The following is an 18,616-nucleotide window of genomic DNA, read 5'->3' on the forward strand; positions in this document are numbered from 1 at the left end:
CTGAATCCCCCCATCTTCAATCAGAGTTTGACGAATGAGTGCGGGCAATGAAGAAAGACGGAGTACGAATACCAAGTGGACAAGATGTAATGGAAAAACAGGAGGCTATACAGAAGACAATCAGTTATGTTTACTCATCGAAAACTGTGAAAATAATGTTGCAGGAGAAGAAATCTGCATCATCAAGGCCATTGAATATTGAAGCTGAAAAAAAAAAAATCCTGAGGAGAGAAATGGAGGTGGCAGAGAGCAAGCGGAATAAGGCGGAAGTGGAGAGGATCCAGGCCAGGCTGAAGGAACTGGAGGCAATTTCTAAGCAGAAAAAGGGATTGGACACCAAGGCTGTGAGGTTGGCGGAAATGAAGAAGAAAAACAGGACGGAGACCATCAAAATTGCATCTGAAAAGAAGGCAATTAACACGGGCTTGAAAGAGGGTGAAGAAGGATATAATCCATTCTCTAGGAGATGGACGAGATCAATAAACTATTATGTATCAAACACCGCAGGAGGAGATCAGGTTGCAGCTTCTGCAAATGGGGACGTTGCTGCTGAATCAGGATTAGGTGTAGGTAGTGGATCAGTAGTAGCAGGGGTCACTGGAGTTGTATTTACTTTAGGCTGCACCACATTTCCCATGGCAAAGATTCCACCTCCCTTTGTTCCATCTAAGCAATGAGCAAACATCTTTTTCATTGATCCAGCTGCAGCCATCTGTGACATCATCATGGAATTACTTGACTATCCAAAACCAAGTATCCCATCAAGTGTTGTACGGAGTTCATCAAGATTTCCCATCTGTCGAAGACCACACCTATATAGCATTATATACTAAAATAATTAAAAAGAGAGCACAAAGAAAGTCCACTCGACTTGCATCAATTGCAACCCATTGAAAGACTATATGAAGCCCAACTAATTTTCAGTCAGAACTTAATACCAAGAAGTTAAGACGACGAATACTGACTCTAAGGATCGAACACTATCACACCAGTGACGCAACATATTGAGTTGATGCTTCAGATGATGGCGTGAATGTAATAACTAAATGACTTACCCATATATAATACTTGAGTTGCCTGTTGTTGTAGCGAGATTTCCAGATACTCGATCATACTGAATGCTATCTCTCACAAAGTATCCAATAGTTGAGCTTCCATCTCCATACTGCAGGTAAGATCCACAGCGCACGACAGAAGTGCAACCAGGATCAGGACCATTCTTATTTGCCAAGCAAAATGGGCGATCACAGTAAATTAATTGTCCAGTCGCAGAGCTGCTTGGATTGTATAGTTTGAGATGCACTTATTCCCAAAAAATGAGACCCCTATAATAGTTAGAAATTGTACATGATAACCTTTAAGGACTGCTATAAGTTCCATTGAAAGCAAGAAAAAAACATACTCCAAGGCTACTCTTCTTTGGACAGTCGCTGCATCCACAGTAAATTAATTGTCCAATTGCAGAGCTGCTTGGATCGTAAAGTTTGAGATGCACCTATTCCGAAAAAATGAGACCCCTATAGTAGTTAGAAATTTTACATGATAACCTTTAAGGACTGCTATAAGTTACATTGAAAGCAAGAAAAAAACATACTCCAATCCCTGAACTTCACCACTACCATGAATAAGTCTAACAATGGCTTCATCGACTAATATACCAGCTAGAAGCCAAATCATTTGAATGGAAACTAATGCACCAAGGATCTCGATTCTGAAGAAGCCATACGATTGACGTGTAGTTGCCTCCCAACCTGATGCCCACAAAGAGAACAAAGAGATGGCAAATGCAGCTACGTCTGAAAGAAGATGTACCACATCAGTTAAAATTGCGAAACTGTTTACTTTGATGCCACCAACAACTTCTACACCCATAAAGATGACACAGAGTACAGCAACAATTAGAAGTTTGTGCATTGATGCAGATCGTTTTTTGGCATCTTTTGAGTTGCTTCCACCGTCTGAAAATCCACATGCTACTCCCGCACAAACTTTGTTGCTTCTATCTCTTCATCTCCCTTTTGGTAGATCACCACTTATCTCTACGATCAGTCCATGATGGACGTCCACCTGAAAGAATGCCAGTATAAGAGATTACAACCACGGAGTGGGAGGTAACACATTTTCTACGTCAAAATCTAATTCCAGATTTCAGACAACAAGTAAAATTTCGGCTTCAAAAGCATCAGGTCAACATTCAGAAACGTATATGTAACATAAGTTAGAACACTCAAACTAATACGAGAAGCATTAATAACAAGCGGGAAGGCCCTCCACAAAAGCGGGTTAGAGGTGGTGGTTCTCTACCTCTCAAAAAACATTTGCTTACGTATGTCTGTGTGTATGTGTCAGTATTCGATATTGGCTGTCAAAACTCAATGAGGTTATTCTGGTCCTGCCACCCAGTTCATTTCAAAGTATGCTAGAGACATGGATGTAGAGCTGTAGAAAAACAACAGAGACGAACCAGATTACGTCCATATTCATAAGCCAGTATTGATACTTCTGCTGTTTGTCCTGTGAGAATAGCAATCGCCTTGCAGCTATTTGAAATAAGTGATGTTGTTTTGTAGTATGTCTTTTGCATGTAGTACTCCATACTGCAAAAGCAAAAATTGCATTTTAAGAACTACAAGAAAGGTATGTGTCCCGGATTCAATGAAATATAACAATAATGATATCATTATTATTTTAGTAAATAGACCAACATCTTGAATATTAAACAGTACCCCTTCCACAACATCAAGCCACATATAAAAGATAGAGAATAAAATCAACTTCCAAATGTATCAAATACTGATCAATCTATAAACAAATCAATGTACTTGTAATCCTTTAGTGGAGATTGTGTGCCTCAAATTTTGGTAAGAGTAAAAAGAAGAGAGATGACAATGTGACCAATAATATTCTCATGCTCAGCCTAGGTAATGATTGATGAACTTTGGTACTCAGTCTAGGGTTTTGTTGCATATGGGCCAGGCAGGCATGTTTCAGAAAAACTAATGTGCATATCCGTTTTCAAAAAGGAGGCTATCCTGCGTTGGAAACAGTTAGCTGACCAACTGTGATACTCCTCTCCTTACAAGTGTATCCTCATTGCCAATTGTTCCGCTGCGCCAAGCTGTAAAGTTGCCAAGGACGACAGGGTACAGTGGGTTCGAAGAGTATAATTATTCCTCACTCAAAACGGTCTTGAATATGATTAAGAAGACAGTATATGGTAAGAGGATCAGAACATGGCCCATTAGAAGGTGAACCTGACTAGATGCAAGCATCATGGTTGACTACGCCTAAGACCAAATTATGAGATACTTTCTTATTATGATTATTATACTTTTAATGCAGGAAGCAAGTAAATACATCAGTCAATGGGGACAGCTTGGCCTACCTACAGCGTTGCTCAGATGTGGTTATCATTTGCATGGTTTCACCAGTAACCAAATGCTCCACAACTTTAGCAAGTAAACTAACAACCTGTAGACGCACAATAATGAGGATCCAACTACAAAATTTTAAAAACAGTTGAACAATTTGTAAAAAGTTGCTTTCTAAGGTAGCCCAACTAACAGATCATAAGAAAAATAGTGAGCTACAACAGTGGTGGTAGCTCACCCCTCCCTAAGCAGTCAATGCATGCCCATTAGACAGGACTAGGAGTCTTCAGCAGGATGTCGCAAATCTTTTAAACAGAAAAAAGAAACTCATAAAAATAGTGGTATTATTGGAGTCTTCAACATGATGTCCCCTATCTGGACCAACTATGTGCGACAGACCATTTAGAAATTTTCGTAAGCGCAAAGAATTTATACTGGTAACATGGGAAGGATTGACAACTACTGAGAACGTATATAGATATATTAGGAAGAGAAAAGAACCTTGCCACTTTATTTTTCAATGAAGCAAGTGCTACAGAAGCTCTAAAAAGTAGGAAATCTCCTGCTATAACAGCTAGCTGCATCAGAATTCTGAGAGCAGCAAACATGATTCAATGAGTCATAATTACAATTCACTCTTAGTTTCTATTGTTGTACGTAATTCAGTCAAACATAAAATTAGCCTAGCAAGAGCATCAATTTTTCAACGGTTTTTACAGGTAATTGTGCTACCGTGATTCTATATTGAGAGCATCGATATACTTAATTAGTGCTTATTAATTAGAATGAAATTTACTGTGAGAGAAATGGCTATGGGGGTCTTATTTATTGATGTTGAGGTTGTTGGTTCTTATTTTCTCAGGTGATGCGTTAGTTTGTATAGAATATACTATTAGTATCTTTGTCATTTTTTGTTTAATTTTATGTCAAAATATTTGCTTGCCAACTAATTGTCACGACGAACGGGTGCTGTTATTAATTTACCCATTAGTTTACAAAAAAGTTTACGGTACTAAACTTGATATTGCTATGGATGAAGAGTATAAACCATCCAAAGCCTCCGTACTATAGTACTTGAAAACGGTACTATATGTTTAAGGTGACATTTATATGCCCTTCATTCGTTCTTAAATGAAGAAGAAATTTATATATATTTGTCATGTTTTTTTTCCAACTAAATAAATATGTACATTTTGAAGGGGTGGGCATGCTACCAACTTTACACTAAATCTTTCTATGAATCAACTGTTAAGCCAAGACTCAATGAGGGTGATATTTTTGTCACACAGGTGATAAACAGAACCTCAATTAGAGCACAGTTTGTGGATCAAATCCAAAGTTGACTTTATCCATATCCTTTCGTTAGTTGTAGACAACAGAGTAGAATAATATAAATGTTAAAAGTTTATGTTTTGCTTCTGATCATGCAGGCAGGACTAGCAGGAGTGTTCAATCATACAGAAGTTTTTTTTCTTACATCAATAACACACTCTAAGACAGGTTTTCAAGTGTAAGTAGCAAACTTTTCTTCTAAATAACTTTCTTAAGTTGAATAAGTAAGGGTGGGATTAAGGTGATATTCAAATCATGTTGGCTCATGTGCAGATGTTGTTCCTTAATCAGCTCACACTCCTTCCTATGCTGATACTTTGGGATGGGTCATGGTATATAAATTAATCATTCTATATATGTTATTATTCCCTGCGTTTCTTTGATATGAGTTAGGAATATCGGTAACAATATGTAGCCAACATCCTTAGATCTTTTTGATGATTCTCAGGCATCAGATATGTCATTCACAGCTAATTCTGAAGAGTTAGACCTAAGAATCAAGCAGAGGACCAAAGGCGACAACAGATATCTCGATGGAAAGACATTTGCATCAGCTTCCATCCTATGCAAAGTCGTTAGAAAATCATAGGTTTTCTCACTTTGTATTGATATCTTCATCGGTGCTATCTTATCATAATCATCACATTGAGAGTTTGAGACTGTAGTAATATGATTACTCTGGCTTTCAATAGACTGGCTAAGGAGACTCAAGTCTACACAGAGGGAACAACAAGGTTCATCTATGGCCATGGAGCAGTTCACAAATCGCATAATGCTTAGTGAGAAATGGAAAAGTGGGATCCCCTGTTGAACCCTAGAGAGTTGAGAAAGATGCAACATAATCTTTTACTTCTCTTTTCTCTTTTCCCTTTTTTGCAATGCTATGAGGAATTGATATAAGTTTGTAATATGGTGCTTTCCTATATGATTATCCGTATCCATATGCCTTCAACAAGGTTTAAAACATTGATATCATTGTACACCTTGGTTATGGGGAATCCTATATATGATAATCAAATGTCTAATAATTATCAAACATGCTATCTTAGTTTCACCATTAGAGTAGTATAAAACACATACATAAAAAACTATTTGATCACTATACAAATTTTAAATTATTTACAGATTTTTATTTATATTTTGATTTATATGTTGATTTATATACTTCAATTGTGGCTTCTCATTCACCCCAAATTTCCAAAGAAATGGTAAAATGGTTTGCCTTTCAGTCATATATGGTTGACATATATTTTCGGGGAGTACTCACTGAGGTCCTTATATGCCTTTTGGGTTTTGAACACTAAAACACACACCATAATCATATTTTATCACCAATTTGCGCTTGCATATGGTGATTCTACTATCAGTATAGATAACTACAAGGAAGAGTCCCACCATGCTTTAACTTCTAATTGTCAAATAAAAAAAAAATTATAGATATGTTCAAAATTAGAGTCATACTAATACTAGAATTCTAATGAAATAAGAAAACTTTTTTTTTCCTTTCCAGCAACCTATATATATACAAAACATACGATCATATCTCCCAACCCCCAACGCATATAAAAAACACAGGTAAACTTTTGGTTCTCAATTATTTTTTCTGACATACATGTTGAATCAAATATTACATATCTAATTGAATTCCTCTAAATTTTTTCATTGCATAGAATAGAAGATATTGAATCAAGGCTACAGAAAGAGTAACACAAACGGTTAAGGTAAACAAATTTTTATTTTTACATCTACTTCAATTTTATTTATTAATATTAATAAACATGTTTTCTTTAATCAATGAATTCAACATCAAAAATATATGTTATTGCCTTCTATTAGTTTGTGTTCAAGTAGAGTGAACAAAGGAACTATCGTTCCTTAGAAGTCACACAGTATATAAGAATTGAAAATTTGAGTTATGCAAATGGTTTCTCAACTATCTATATATATATTGATAAAATCCATGGAAAAAATGCTTTTCAAAACATGCATTTAAGCACAAGCTACAAGACGAGAAATTAACCCTCAGGCAGCACAATTGTAGAAGCACCCAAGCACAATAGTACTTAATGTAATCGTTATGCTAAAAATATTAAATATGAAAACAATGGATCATGAAATATGAAGGACATTTTCAACCACCCACTACACAGGCTTCCACTGCCTATGTATGATGTGAAAGAAAACATCCTAAAACGAAGGACAAGAAAAAAGACATAAAACCGATTGAAACTTTCTTGAGAATGCTCTCAAGCACAACCTAAGATGTTATAAGTTGATGCCTATCATAAGCTGATCCCTCAGGCAGAGATGATCACCCAAACTTAATACAAATGACTTTCATCGCAAACATATGATGTGCAAGGAAACATACTCCAGAGGAAAAAAATAAAACATGAGAGAAAATATATTTAAAATAACATAAATATACTATTTTGGTTCTCACTTATTTTATCACATACATGTTCAATAAAATATTACATATCTAATTGAATTTTTCTAATTTTTTTCATTGCATACAATAGAAGATATTGAACTTCATTGGATTGTCAATATGGATCTACAAGAAGCAGGAGAGGTACAATATTTAATAATAAGTATATATTGATTTTTTTCCTAATGTGTATTACTACTATTTGAACCCAACACTTTTTCTTGGTTATTTTATGTGAAAAACATAAAAGGATCACTATGGAGATGAGGGAAGGACAATATTCAAGAAGAATGAAAGTGTCATTCAAACCCATGCTGGAAGATATTATGAGACAACTCAATTTGAATCCACCTATTTACAAAAATTATTTGAAGAATGGAATGTATAATGCAAGTGTCCAGGTAAGCAACGATGTAGTGGGTATTACAAATATTAGAGGAGAACCATCACGATCACTCGAAGAGTCTGAAAATAGTGCAGCAAGAAGCGCAATTAGACTCAAAAGTAAAGTGTATCTTTTTGAAGTTGGTGACTACAACTTGGAGAAGTTGAAAGAAAGCCAAAAGTTCGTAAAAGAACTACAAGAAATAATCGAATTTCTCGATAAATCAATGAATCTCAAACAACGAACAAAGGCAAGTTTTAAATTTCATATTATTTTTCATATAAGGTTGGAAAAATTTACGAAGATCGCAGAATATCCAGTATAGATATTAAAAGTATTATTTTAGACAATACCAAACTCATGATCAAGGAGAATAAACAACGGTACTCGAGTCTCAACAGATTCAATATAAAGGTAAACAAATTCAAAATTCATATTTGTTTGGTTAATTTTAATTTTTAAGTGTTTGACTAACTATAAATTGATCTATGAAATTATGTAGCGAAATCAATTTCGAAAACTTATCACTCAAAACTTCAAAGATATGCTGATTTATTGCACCAAAATATTAAAGATGGACGACCCAGAATTTCACAACGAAATATTGAGAGAAAATCAATACATATGTCAAATATCAATTGATTTTCCAATCCGAATGTTTAACATCAAAGACAATCACCAATTCGAAGGAAATTCAACAACAAGCCTAGAAGATTCAAAAAATTCAACATCAAAGAAAGCAATTGATTTTCTGCGTAGTGAGATAGGCTTCGAAGTAGTTGACTATAACTACGAACAAATAGGAGAAATTTGCAACAAACTTGATATTGCAGGAAAAAAAACGACACGCTTAGAAATCAGTGGATACAAATTCAGGAAGAAAAAATTAACAGTCTGAATGAAAGAAGAAATTGAGTATCTAAAGGCAATTATAAAAAGGGAATGGGAAAACAAATAGTGGTTTTTAGAATTAGGTGAGTTATTGTTTTGTTGCTTTAAGTAATTATTTTATTGAACTATCTTTTTCAGTTGTGGTTTTTTAATAATTCTACCTATCTTTGTCGCTATTATGCTTCATTTTCCACTACTTTTTGTTTTAGTATATCAATACTTTGAATGGATGCATCTACAGTCATTTAACTGTGGAGACTTCCTAAGGTATAAATACTTTCTTGAATTTTAGTTTTCAATTTCAATATTGTTATAGCAGTTCTTCTTTTCTCTATAGGAAATAGTGCAAGTGGAAGTACTTATAACAAATGAAGGAATCCAGCTGCTATTTCTCTATGTAGGAAATAGTGCAAGTGTATATGAACAAACCTTTGTTGTTTTGGCACCTCTCAATAAAGTTTGCTTGCTTGGGCACCTCATATTCTAGCTAGGCAAAGTATTAAAAGAGAAATGAATAGGTGAGCTCAAGCAGAAAAGTTCCACAATCTGGAGTGGTGCAAACAAGGCACTTCTCAATTTAACAGAACAATTTTTTGGAAGAGTGCGAAATGTAAATAAATACACATATGGACAGACAACTGGACAAGAGATGGATGCATAAAAGAAAACATAAAACCTGGCTTCGGTATTTGATATGACGCCCACTGTGTTTAGGCATATAACTCCCCATAAAATCTATCATAGTTATAACATGGTTCAGAACATAAGATGCAAACGTATTAGATTCTCTTTATTGTTATTTTTTACAAATTACTATTAGATTCTCTTAGATTCTAAAACAACATAACTGATAACCCGTTCATATAACAGAGGTATTTAATTTTTATGCTGGGTTCTATTATTTCGATTACTCTTTCTATTTTCATAGAAATTCGACTTTACATGTGAAATGATGTCGTGACCTTAAATAAAACAAACAAATAAATCAAACAAAAAATAGCTACATTAAAAAAGACTAAGATGCAAAAACATTAACGCAAAAAAATACCTGATCTTTGATCCTTTGACTGTTTTATTTTCGGTCGGACAGTCATCGTCACTGCTAATGATAATTGGATCATTAATATCTTCTAAAATATCATTATCAGTAATACTGGCTAAACCTTTCATGTTCTTAACTTTGGTTCTCACTTTCCTAAAACAACCCCCTATATCTCCATTCTTGGTAATAAAATGATTCTTCCAATTTTCCATATATTAAACACATTAAATTTTTTTTTTTTTTTTTTTTTTTGTTGCCATATGACGACTAATAATTTTCCTTAAAATAACTAAATCATCTTCACGATAACCCAAACAACCAGAATCAATTAAACTTACTAAACTGCAACCACATATCCTTCAAAACAAAGTAAACAAATTAAATTAGACAAAATATTAGTTAGATGTAATTTGGTGTAATGATAAAGAACAACATTCTTAACTATTTACAGGTAAAATAGGTACACTTAGACTGAATAATTAATTTATATACATATGAATAGAAAACTATGCAATCCGGACTCATCTTCATATAGTTCAGAACACCCAAGTCCCCAACACATTTGGACTTTATGCATCAATTTAGTTCGTATTACAGATTACCAAATGGGCTTATGACTTAAGTCCACATTTTTATACAACCCACATTTTAAGATAGTTTGGCAGTAACATTTTTTATACATAATAATAAACTAGAAAAAATCATATAAAAACGGTCCCCGTTCGTTGAAAGGATCCAAAAATCTAGTAGAGACTAATTTGTGCCTCACTGATCGAACTTGAAAATTCGCAGGTGTACGCAAGATTGAAACCAACTTAGCCGACGGGCTCAACAAAGCCCAAGTCCAATATTTCCGGATGAAGTACATTTCAAGCCCGACCCAAACACCTCATCTTTTTTCAAATAACAGAACCCCCCTGAAAACCCTAACTCAAAAAATGTCTACACAACTTCTACGTGGAATTTACAAAAATACCTTTTCATCCACTTCTTCTTCATTACTACAGACCCGTTCAATTTCCAGTACACCCCATCTCAACAATTCATGGGTAGACAAAATCAAAGGAGTATTCACTGGTCCAAAACCTTCCACTAATGATTCTCAACAACCCAACTCTCAATCCTTCACTCTACTCAGTAAGCATTATTTAATTCAACATTTTTGTTTTTTTTTAAATTTTTGTAAATTTTATTTGATTGTAAAATATTGATGGGGTGTAGAATTTGCTGATGAAATGGTGACGGCGAGAAAGGCGGGGTCGTTTAAGAAATTTATAGTGGGTAGAAGTAGTGACGCTACATTTGCAACTGCGTTCGAGAAACAAGAAGCTATAATTCGGTATTTAGGAGGTTTTGATCCTAGTGGAGAGGTACATTTTATAGTACAATTTTTATGTGCAAAGTGAAGTTTTTTATGTTAATGAATAGCTGCATTTTTTTGGATTTTTTTGTAGAATATTAAACCTAGTCAGAAACAGGAAGCTGCGAAAAAATGTAATTGTACTATACAAGATGTTGAGAATGCATTGTCCAAGTTTACGTGGGCAAAAGAAGCACAGAAGAAGATAGAGAAGTTGCAGGCTGAAGGGAAACCAATACCGACGAGTTTTTCTGAGGTAAATGGTATAATCAAGTTTGAAAATATTTACTTTTGGTAATTCGAGTAGGTAAGAGGGGGTAAAGAGGAGTATTACCAAGTGGGCCTTGTAGGTCTAGGTGAATGATTTGGTTATCTATAAGATTGTTATTCGTGTACATTTATAAGAAGCACAGATTGGATGGTAGTGTTATTATTAGCTAGAAAATATGTTAGGATGAGAATGTTGGAATGTCAAGAATTTCCAGGCTTGGTGTTACTTGACCTTAAGGTGCATTTGGTTAAATTGAATCTAGAACCTGCTTTTTCCATTAGAGTTTATACCAATAATACAACTGCTTCTTATTTACTTTTGTGTGTACTGGAGACCATGTAAGGAGTGTGATAGACAAAGTCTAACAAAAGAAGCTTATAATTTCCAGTGTAGGCAAGTTCATGCTTTGGGGTTACCTTTTTGAGTTATTAGGAGTAAAATCTGAGGTCAAACATTTGATCCACTTTATCTTATTTACTGAGAACATGTTAAGGTGCAAAATTTGATTGGTATTATGGTATCATGCAGATACAAAAGCTGATGGGATCGACACCAATGGATCTTGCTAGGTCTAATTTAGCAAAGAGTGGGCAAATAAGTAGGAATGCACTTTGCCCATGTGGTTCTAAAAAGAGATACAAAAGGTTTGAATGTTTGCTACCCTGCCTGATTGTATATATACTGTTACATATCATTATTCTCATCGTCATTATGATTATATATTTATCTTATTTATCTTATTATATTCAATTTTTTACTACTACTCCTACTCCTACTCCTACTACTACTACTGTTATTATTATTATTACTACTTCCATAATTAGATTACTATAATTGTTATTAATATTGTTATGATTATTACTATTGTTGTTGTTGTTGTTGTTGTTAATTGTCAGGAGCTATACGCAATCAGTTGAAATCTATAAGATATCAGTAGCAGTAGATCACTTCCCCTACAAGCTAATAATTAAGGTTCAAATTCCAAATCTAATCCCCTCTAAAGCAAATAGTGAAATTAGTAATTAAAGGAAGGCTTGAATTAGCCTTTGGAATCTCTAGAATTGAACGTGAGAGAAACCAAAAAGTGGGTGGGAGTGATTGATTTTACTCCATAAAGGATGATACTAGGCACTCACCTACAGACACAGGTGCTTCAATTGCTTCACATGGTCTTGGGTCCAGTTGGGAATTTTCTCGACATGAAATTGGCCCTATGAGGGTTAAGTATAACAAATGCCTTGTTGGGCAGAAGTTGTCATTTTCCAAATGCCTGAGTAGATCGAATTGTTAAAAAAAAAATTATAGCACTCCAAATTAACTCGCCTGCTTCTCTATCAAGAAATAAGAAAGAGAAGAAAAAAACCATGAATGAGTACTTTTATATACATCCTAGTTTTGGTTTTCAAGACTTACTATGGGTAAGGGAACAAGTGCTTTTGTACTAGATGCATTGTGGAATGATTTTTTTTTACTACACCTCATGGACAATAATTTTCTTAGAATTTCTTCACTTCGTACAGTTTCTTTCTGTTTATAGGAATCCGTGGATTTTACTTTTAGATTGATCTATATATCTATTTTTGAAACTAAATGGACTTCAAGAGTCTTTCGTTTTACTGTTTTAATGATAAATAATATACTGAAAATAAGACAATCACATATTTGATTTATGATAATATCTCCTATTTTTTGTTTTTCGGTTCTAAAGGTGTTGCGGGAAGGATGGAGAAGTAAAACAAATGTGATTTTGCAGAAGTCAAATGTTGGAATAACACTTCTATGTTGATGAACAAGGCAAAAAGTACAAGTATTCCATTTTAACGTTCAGCTGAAGTGAAGTAGCCATTAACAGAAAATTGCTAAAAACTCAATTTGTATCAGGTCCACTTCTTAGTATTCTTCACTTTTTCATCTTTATTGTATTATCGCGACTAATGACCAGATAACTTTTTTAACAGCTCACTTGAATGAAATATATGTAGTGATAGGTGTTTGTAGATAGAGAGAACAGATGAAAAACAGAATGCCGCATCTATGTAATGTGTTCTCTACCCAAATAAGAATGGAAATTCAGATGGGCATGGTTGCATGAGTGGACCTCAGACCATCTGCCTTATGACTGACCTGCTTGGTTCATCTTACAGTTCTTGGTGTTCTTGTTAACTATTTGTTGGATTAAGAAATGCTATAAATGACCCTTTTTTTCAACTCGGTTTCTTGTTGTATTTATATATGTTTACTTAATTACTTATATGCCATGCGAGGATCAGTAATTGGGAATATTACTGAAGGTTTGGTCCTTGGTCTAATTTATTTGATACAAGACCTGCAAACCAATGTATTAGAGGTTATTGGTACCCAAATTGCTAATATAGTGCGTTAGTTCGGAAGAAACGTTGAACTCAGACTTTCATTCAAAATTTCTGTTCATACATTTATTTTAGTAGATAATGCTAATGTTTATAGTTTAATACTTAACTTCACTTTTTGAATGCAGAAGGTCTACAGTTAGAATTTGAATTAAAAACATCAAAATTATTCTTCTTTAATCAAGAATGTTAAGAGATGAAAAGCTCTTTTGGTTCCCCCACCCGAAAATTTATGAAATTATGTGCTTTAGAACAGAGGTAAAACCAAACTGATTCAACCCCGTTCTTGCACCACCAAAATCTTCTCAAAGTACAACAGAGAACAGACGGAACAATATGAAAATTGAGATTATCATTTTTTTTTTAAAGTAAGGGTTATTTTGACTCCCCCCCCCCCTTTTGAAAACGGCATTAAATTTGCCTTCCCAAATTCAGGAAAATTAGAGTTGCCCCTAGACTAACTCACCGTCATAGTCAATTGCATTGACCGTCATTTTGTGGTCAAGGCAGTTGAAATGTCTTAAATACTATTTTTAATTCCCCTGAATTTGGAGAGGGCAAGTTTAATTCCGTTTTCAAATGGAGGCAAGTCAAAATAACCCAAAATATCCCTTTTAAACTAGAAAATGTATATGACACGTGTCAAAATCTAATTATCCACATCCAACGATTCACATCACTCTTTGGTAATTAAGCCTTAAACCTTGAGTTAATTAATAGAGGTTATTCAATTGTAATGGCGATTTGGGGGGCATATCTAATAACACATATAATAGTGATATACATGACACGTGTCAAATTTAATTGCTCACATCTAACAACTCACATCACTCATTGGTAATTAAGTCCTAAATCTTGAGTTCATTAATGGAGATTATTCAATTATAATGGCGATTTGGAGGGCATGTCTAATAACACATATAACCGGAGGGTGGGGGTAATTAAGCCCTAAATCTTGAGTTCATTAATGGAGATTATTCAATTGTAATGACGATTTGGAGGGCATGTCTAATAACACATATAACGGGGGGGGGGGCATATCTAATTTCTAACTTAAGATTTATTTTTTAATTGTTTTTTCTTGCTACCTACACCCCCTCTTGTCGACACATGTCTAATGTATTAAATGTTTGTGACTTTTAGATTAGATAGGACGAGATGTCGACACGTGTCTATTTCTTTCTCAAATATAAAAATGTGTCTTGAATTACAAAACCAACGTGTCATTTTGACTTGCCTCCCATTTGAAAACGGAATTAGACTTGCCCCCAAATTCAGGGGAATTAAAAAGGATATTTAAGACATTTTAACTTCATTGACCACGAGATGACGGTCAATGACAGTTGAATTTATTTTTTAATTGTTTTTTCTTGCTACCTACACCCCCTCTTGTCGACACATGTCTAATGTATTAAATGTTTGTGACTTTTAGATTAGATAGGACGAGATGTCCGGGGGGGGGGGGCATATCTAATTTCTAACTTAAGATTTATTTTTTAATTGTTTTTTCTTGCTACCTACACCCCCTCTTGTCGACACATGTCTAATGTATTAAATGTTTGTGACTTTTAGATTAGATAGGACGAGATGTCGACACGTGTCTATTTCTTTCTCAAATATAAAAATGTGTCTTGAATTACAAAACCAACGTGTCATTTTGACTTGTCTCCCATTTGAAAACGGAATTAGACTTGCCCCCAAATTCAGGGGAATTAAAAAGGATATTTAAGACATTTTAACTTCATTGACCACGAGATGACGGTCAATGACAGTTGAATTTATTTTTTAATTGTTTTTTCTTGCTACCTACACCCCCTCTTGTCGACACATGTCTAATGTGTTAAATGTTTGTGACTTTTAGATTAGATAGGACGAGATGTCGGGGGCATATCTAATTTCTAACTTAAGATTTATTTTTTAATTGTTTTTTCTTGCTACCTACACCCCCTCTTGTCGACACATGTCTAATGTATTAAATATTTGTGACTTTTAGATTAGATAGGACGAGATGTCGACACGTGTCTATTTCTTTCTCAAATATAAAAATGTGTCTTGAATTACAAAACCAACGTGTCATTTTGACTTGCCTCCCATTTGAAAACGGAATTAGACTTGCCCCCAAATTCAGGGGAATTAAAAAGGATATTTAAGACATTTTAACTTCTTTGACCACGAGATGACGGTCAATGACAGTTGACTATGACGGTGAGTTAGTCTGGGAGGCAAGTCTAATGCCGTTTTCAAATGGGAGGCAAGTCAAAACAACCCAAAAAATAATAATCTCCTCGATGTAACGATGAACTGTGAAAATAGGCTTGCAGATAAGGGTGGAATTTGAGTTGAGCGGCTCGGTTTCGGCTCGTTTAAGCTCGGTTCGAGAGCTCGTTCGTTTAACTATATGAGCCGAGTTCAAGCTCAAATTAAAGCTCATGTAACATATGAGTTTAATGAAGCTCGACTTGTTTAGCCCAAATAATATTTTTGTAGTATAAAATAATCAAGCTGCTAGTATAAAATAATCGAGCTACTCGGGCTCGGCTCAAGCTCGCTCGTTTAACTATATGAACCGAGCTCGAGCTCAATTTAAGGCTCATGTAATAAATGGGCTGAGTTTGAGCATAGTAAAGCTCGGCTCGTTTAGCTTGAATTCCACCCTTACTTGCAGAAGCTGCAGAACCACGTTCCTCGTCTCTACAAATGGACTAAAAAAGAAGCTCAACAACTACAATGTTATATCAAACCAAAAGAAATGCATTACAATCGAAGGACGCAGACCATATTTAACTGCTCGTCTGCTCCTCTACAACAACCTAGTCACTAGCTACAATAAAAGAGCTACGAGCTAATAGACAGTAAGCAAGCCGCCTTCTTAAGAGCTTTCAGGTTATGAAAGTCAATACTAACGCACGCAAAAATGCATAACATATAATACTGATTTTTTCGTTACAACAAGCTCTACGCAGTCCGTGACCAAACACCTCAATGGACCTTGAAAGAACAGTTGCAGTCCGATGCCTCTTATCATGTTAACCTCTAGAAAGCTGTACAAGTACAAACTTGGGATCCATCACTAGATTTTGCTAGTAAAATTTCACCAGGTTGAGTGCAACACGATGTACACTTTCGGCAAAGCAATACTTGCCATCATAACCCATTCCCTTCCCTTAAAATCCTTTAGCATCCACAAATCTATAATTTTTTGTTTAGATTGATCACGAGTTCACGACCTAAATAATGATATCTACTAAGCACTAACATCTTTCTAACTCAAAATAAATTTGTTACCTGTAGATAAATATGTGACATTTTAATATAAATAAATTAGCACAAAAACACTCTTCATTTCAAAAGGCACTAAAAAACAAGCTGTTGAAATAACTGAACAAGCAGAATAGCACATACAAAAGAAATCCAAGTACAAATTGCAGCGCGCTTCGATCACTCTATAACACAACCGTCAAAGCAGACACATCCTGATTTAAGATTTTATCACAAATATCTTAAACAAATAAAGTTCTGTAAGTGGTTTATCACCAAACTACTCAACGGATTACCAAAGATCAATGGCAATCCTTCGACTTGCACCCTGTTAAGTCTCCAGTCAGAAGGCCATAAACTTGGGAACCATCACTTGATTTTGCTAACAAGATTTCAGTATTTCACCACGTCAAGCACAACACGGGATCTTAGGGCTCATCGAGCTACAAGGCAGAGTAATACTTTTTAAAATACAAACATATATAGTTTATACATGCTTATGAATGAAAAAGCATAAAATGCGAAATCAATGTATATACTGACCATATAAGTGGACATGCCCTGAATTATGACTTCACTACAACAAGCCCTACTGAGCTCACAAGTTTTTCAGACTAACAAAATTCTCTACGTGGTTCGTCACCAAACAACTCAGCGGATCTCCAAAGGTCAATGGCACTCCATCAACTTTCATCTTGTTAAGCTTCCGAGTCAGAATGCTGTACAAGTATAAAACCCGGGATCTGTCACTAGATTTTGCTAATACGATTTCCCCAGGTTGAGTGCAACACGGGATCTCAAGACTCATTGCCTCTTGAGGCAAAGCAATACTTGTCATCAAAACCCATTCCCCGCACTTAAAGTCCTTGGACATCCACAAATCTAGTATTCTTTTTCTAGATTGATCACGTCCTAAATAATGATAATCTACCAAACACAAACATCCTTCTAACTCAAATAAATTCATTACCATTCGGTCTAGTCCACGTTCAATTCTCCTAGGGCCTTGAATCACTCCAAATTTCTCATCAGCAAGGTTGAACGAGATTACTGACTCTTTATCAGTACTGTACCAATAAAACGTTCCATCCATGCAAAAAGACCGTGTCGAATGTTGAGAAAATTTACCAGCTGGTCTACTCTTTATTTGTCTCCATGATTCAGTCCCTAAAGTATAGACCATGTAATTAAAATTACGACCACCCCAAGCCAACACTTTATATTTTTTAGTCAAAGGGTCAAACCCAAACTCAAAACTAAATCTAAAAGTAAACCCATCTCTTTCGGTCAGACTAACAACTTCTTGGGTAGTCAGATTACATACCTCTAAATTATTGACCATAGGATTACGAAAACAAATCAAACCGTTACATGATTTAGAGTCAATACATAGGACACCATGTGTGGACTTGCAAATAAGTGAAGCTGCTCCAGTTCCAACAATTGAATAAAGATGTAGACTGGTTTCTTTTCCAACAGTTTGTGTTAGCCTAACGACAATGGGTTTTTTTACTGAACGATGAAAGTTGTTGTCATGGATTATGGAAAACCAAGATTTTGATACACACTTGAATCTACATAGGGACTTGACAGGGACTTTGCTGAATATATGGGATAATAAGGTTACTAGGAATTCTAGGTGTTGAGGTAACAAAATCTTGGCCAGGAAAAGGGTTTAGTGCCATAGAAGAAGAGATCTGAGGCATAAAGAGAAGTAGAGAACACAATTGAGTGGGACAGTGATATATATACCCCTCTTTATTTTGGGCCCAAACAAAAATTGGGTTGAAAACCGAATCAGGGACTTCTTCTAATTTGGTTGAAATTGTCCTTGACTAAAAAAGACCGAATTTGATTTAATGGCAACACTTAAAAGGTGAAAAACTCTTTAACACTTGCACAGCTC

The 18,616-nt window shown here is 34.9% G+C and overlaps 2 protein-coding genes and 1 long non-coding RNA gene across 3 annotated transcripts; 2 read left to right on the forward strand and 1 right to left on the reverse strand.

The window, feature by feature from the left end:
- The first annotated feature begins 4,707 nt into the window (after positions 1-4,707).
- Positions 4,708-5,721, forward strand: LOC147517299 (uncharacterized). The gene is made up of 3 exons (XR_015213832.1): positions 4,708-4,881; positions 4,977-5,035; positions 5,152-5,721. It is a non-coding gene; the product is annotated as an uncharacterized LOC147517299 (long non-coding RNA).
- A 4,624-nt stretch (positions 5,722-10,345) lies between these two features.
- On the forward strand, positions 10,346-13,291 carry LOC147517300 (SEC-C motif protein). Its single transcript, XM_086589587.1, has 5 exons — positions 10,346-10,589; positions 10,674-10,822; positions 10,907-11,068; positions 11,612-11,727; positions 12,792-13,291. Exons 1-5 carry the CDS (start codon positions 10,391-10,393, stop codon positions 12,826-12,828), a joined length of 663 nt encoding a protein of 220 aa, XP_086445713.1. The 5' UTR covers positions 10,346-10,390; the 3' UTR covers positions 12,829-13,291.
- Positions 13,292-16,773: 3,482 nt separating this feature from the next.
- LOC147517301 (putative F-box protein At4g38870) lies at positions 16,774-18,385 on the reverse strand (the record flags this gene model as incomplete). Its single annotated transcript, XM_086593551.1, has 2 exons — positions 16,774-17,153; positions 17,254-18,385. A coding segment is annotated over one exon (1,077 nt), but the record flags the coding sequence as incomplete, so codon positions are not given.
- Between the last annotated feature and the right edge of the window lie 231 nt (positions 18,386-18,616).

This window comes from Coptis chinensis, chromosome 2, assembly GCF_015680905.1.
Source record: "Coptis chinensis isolate HL-2020 chromosome 2, ASM1568090v1, whole genome shotgun sequence".
In the NCBI taxonomy this organism is placed as follows: Eukaryota; Viridiplantae; Streptophyta; class Magnoliopsida; order Ranunculales; family Ranunculaceae; genus Coptis; species Coptis chinensis.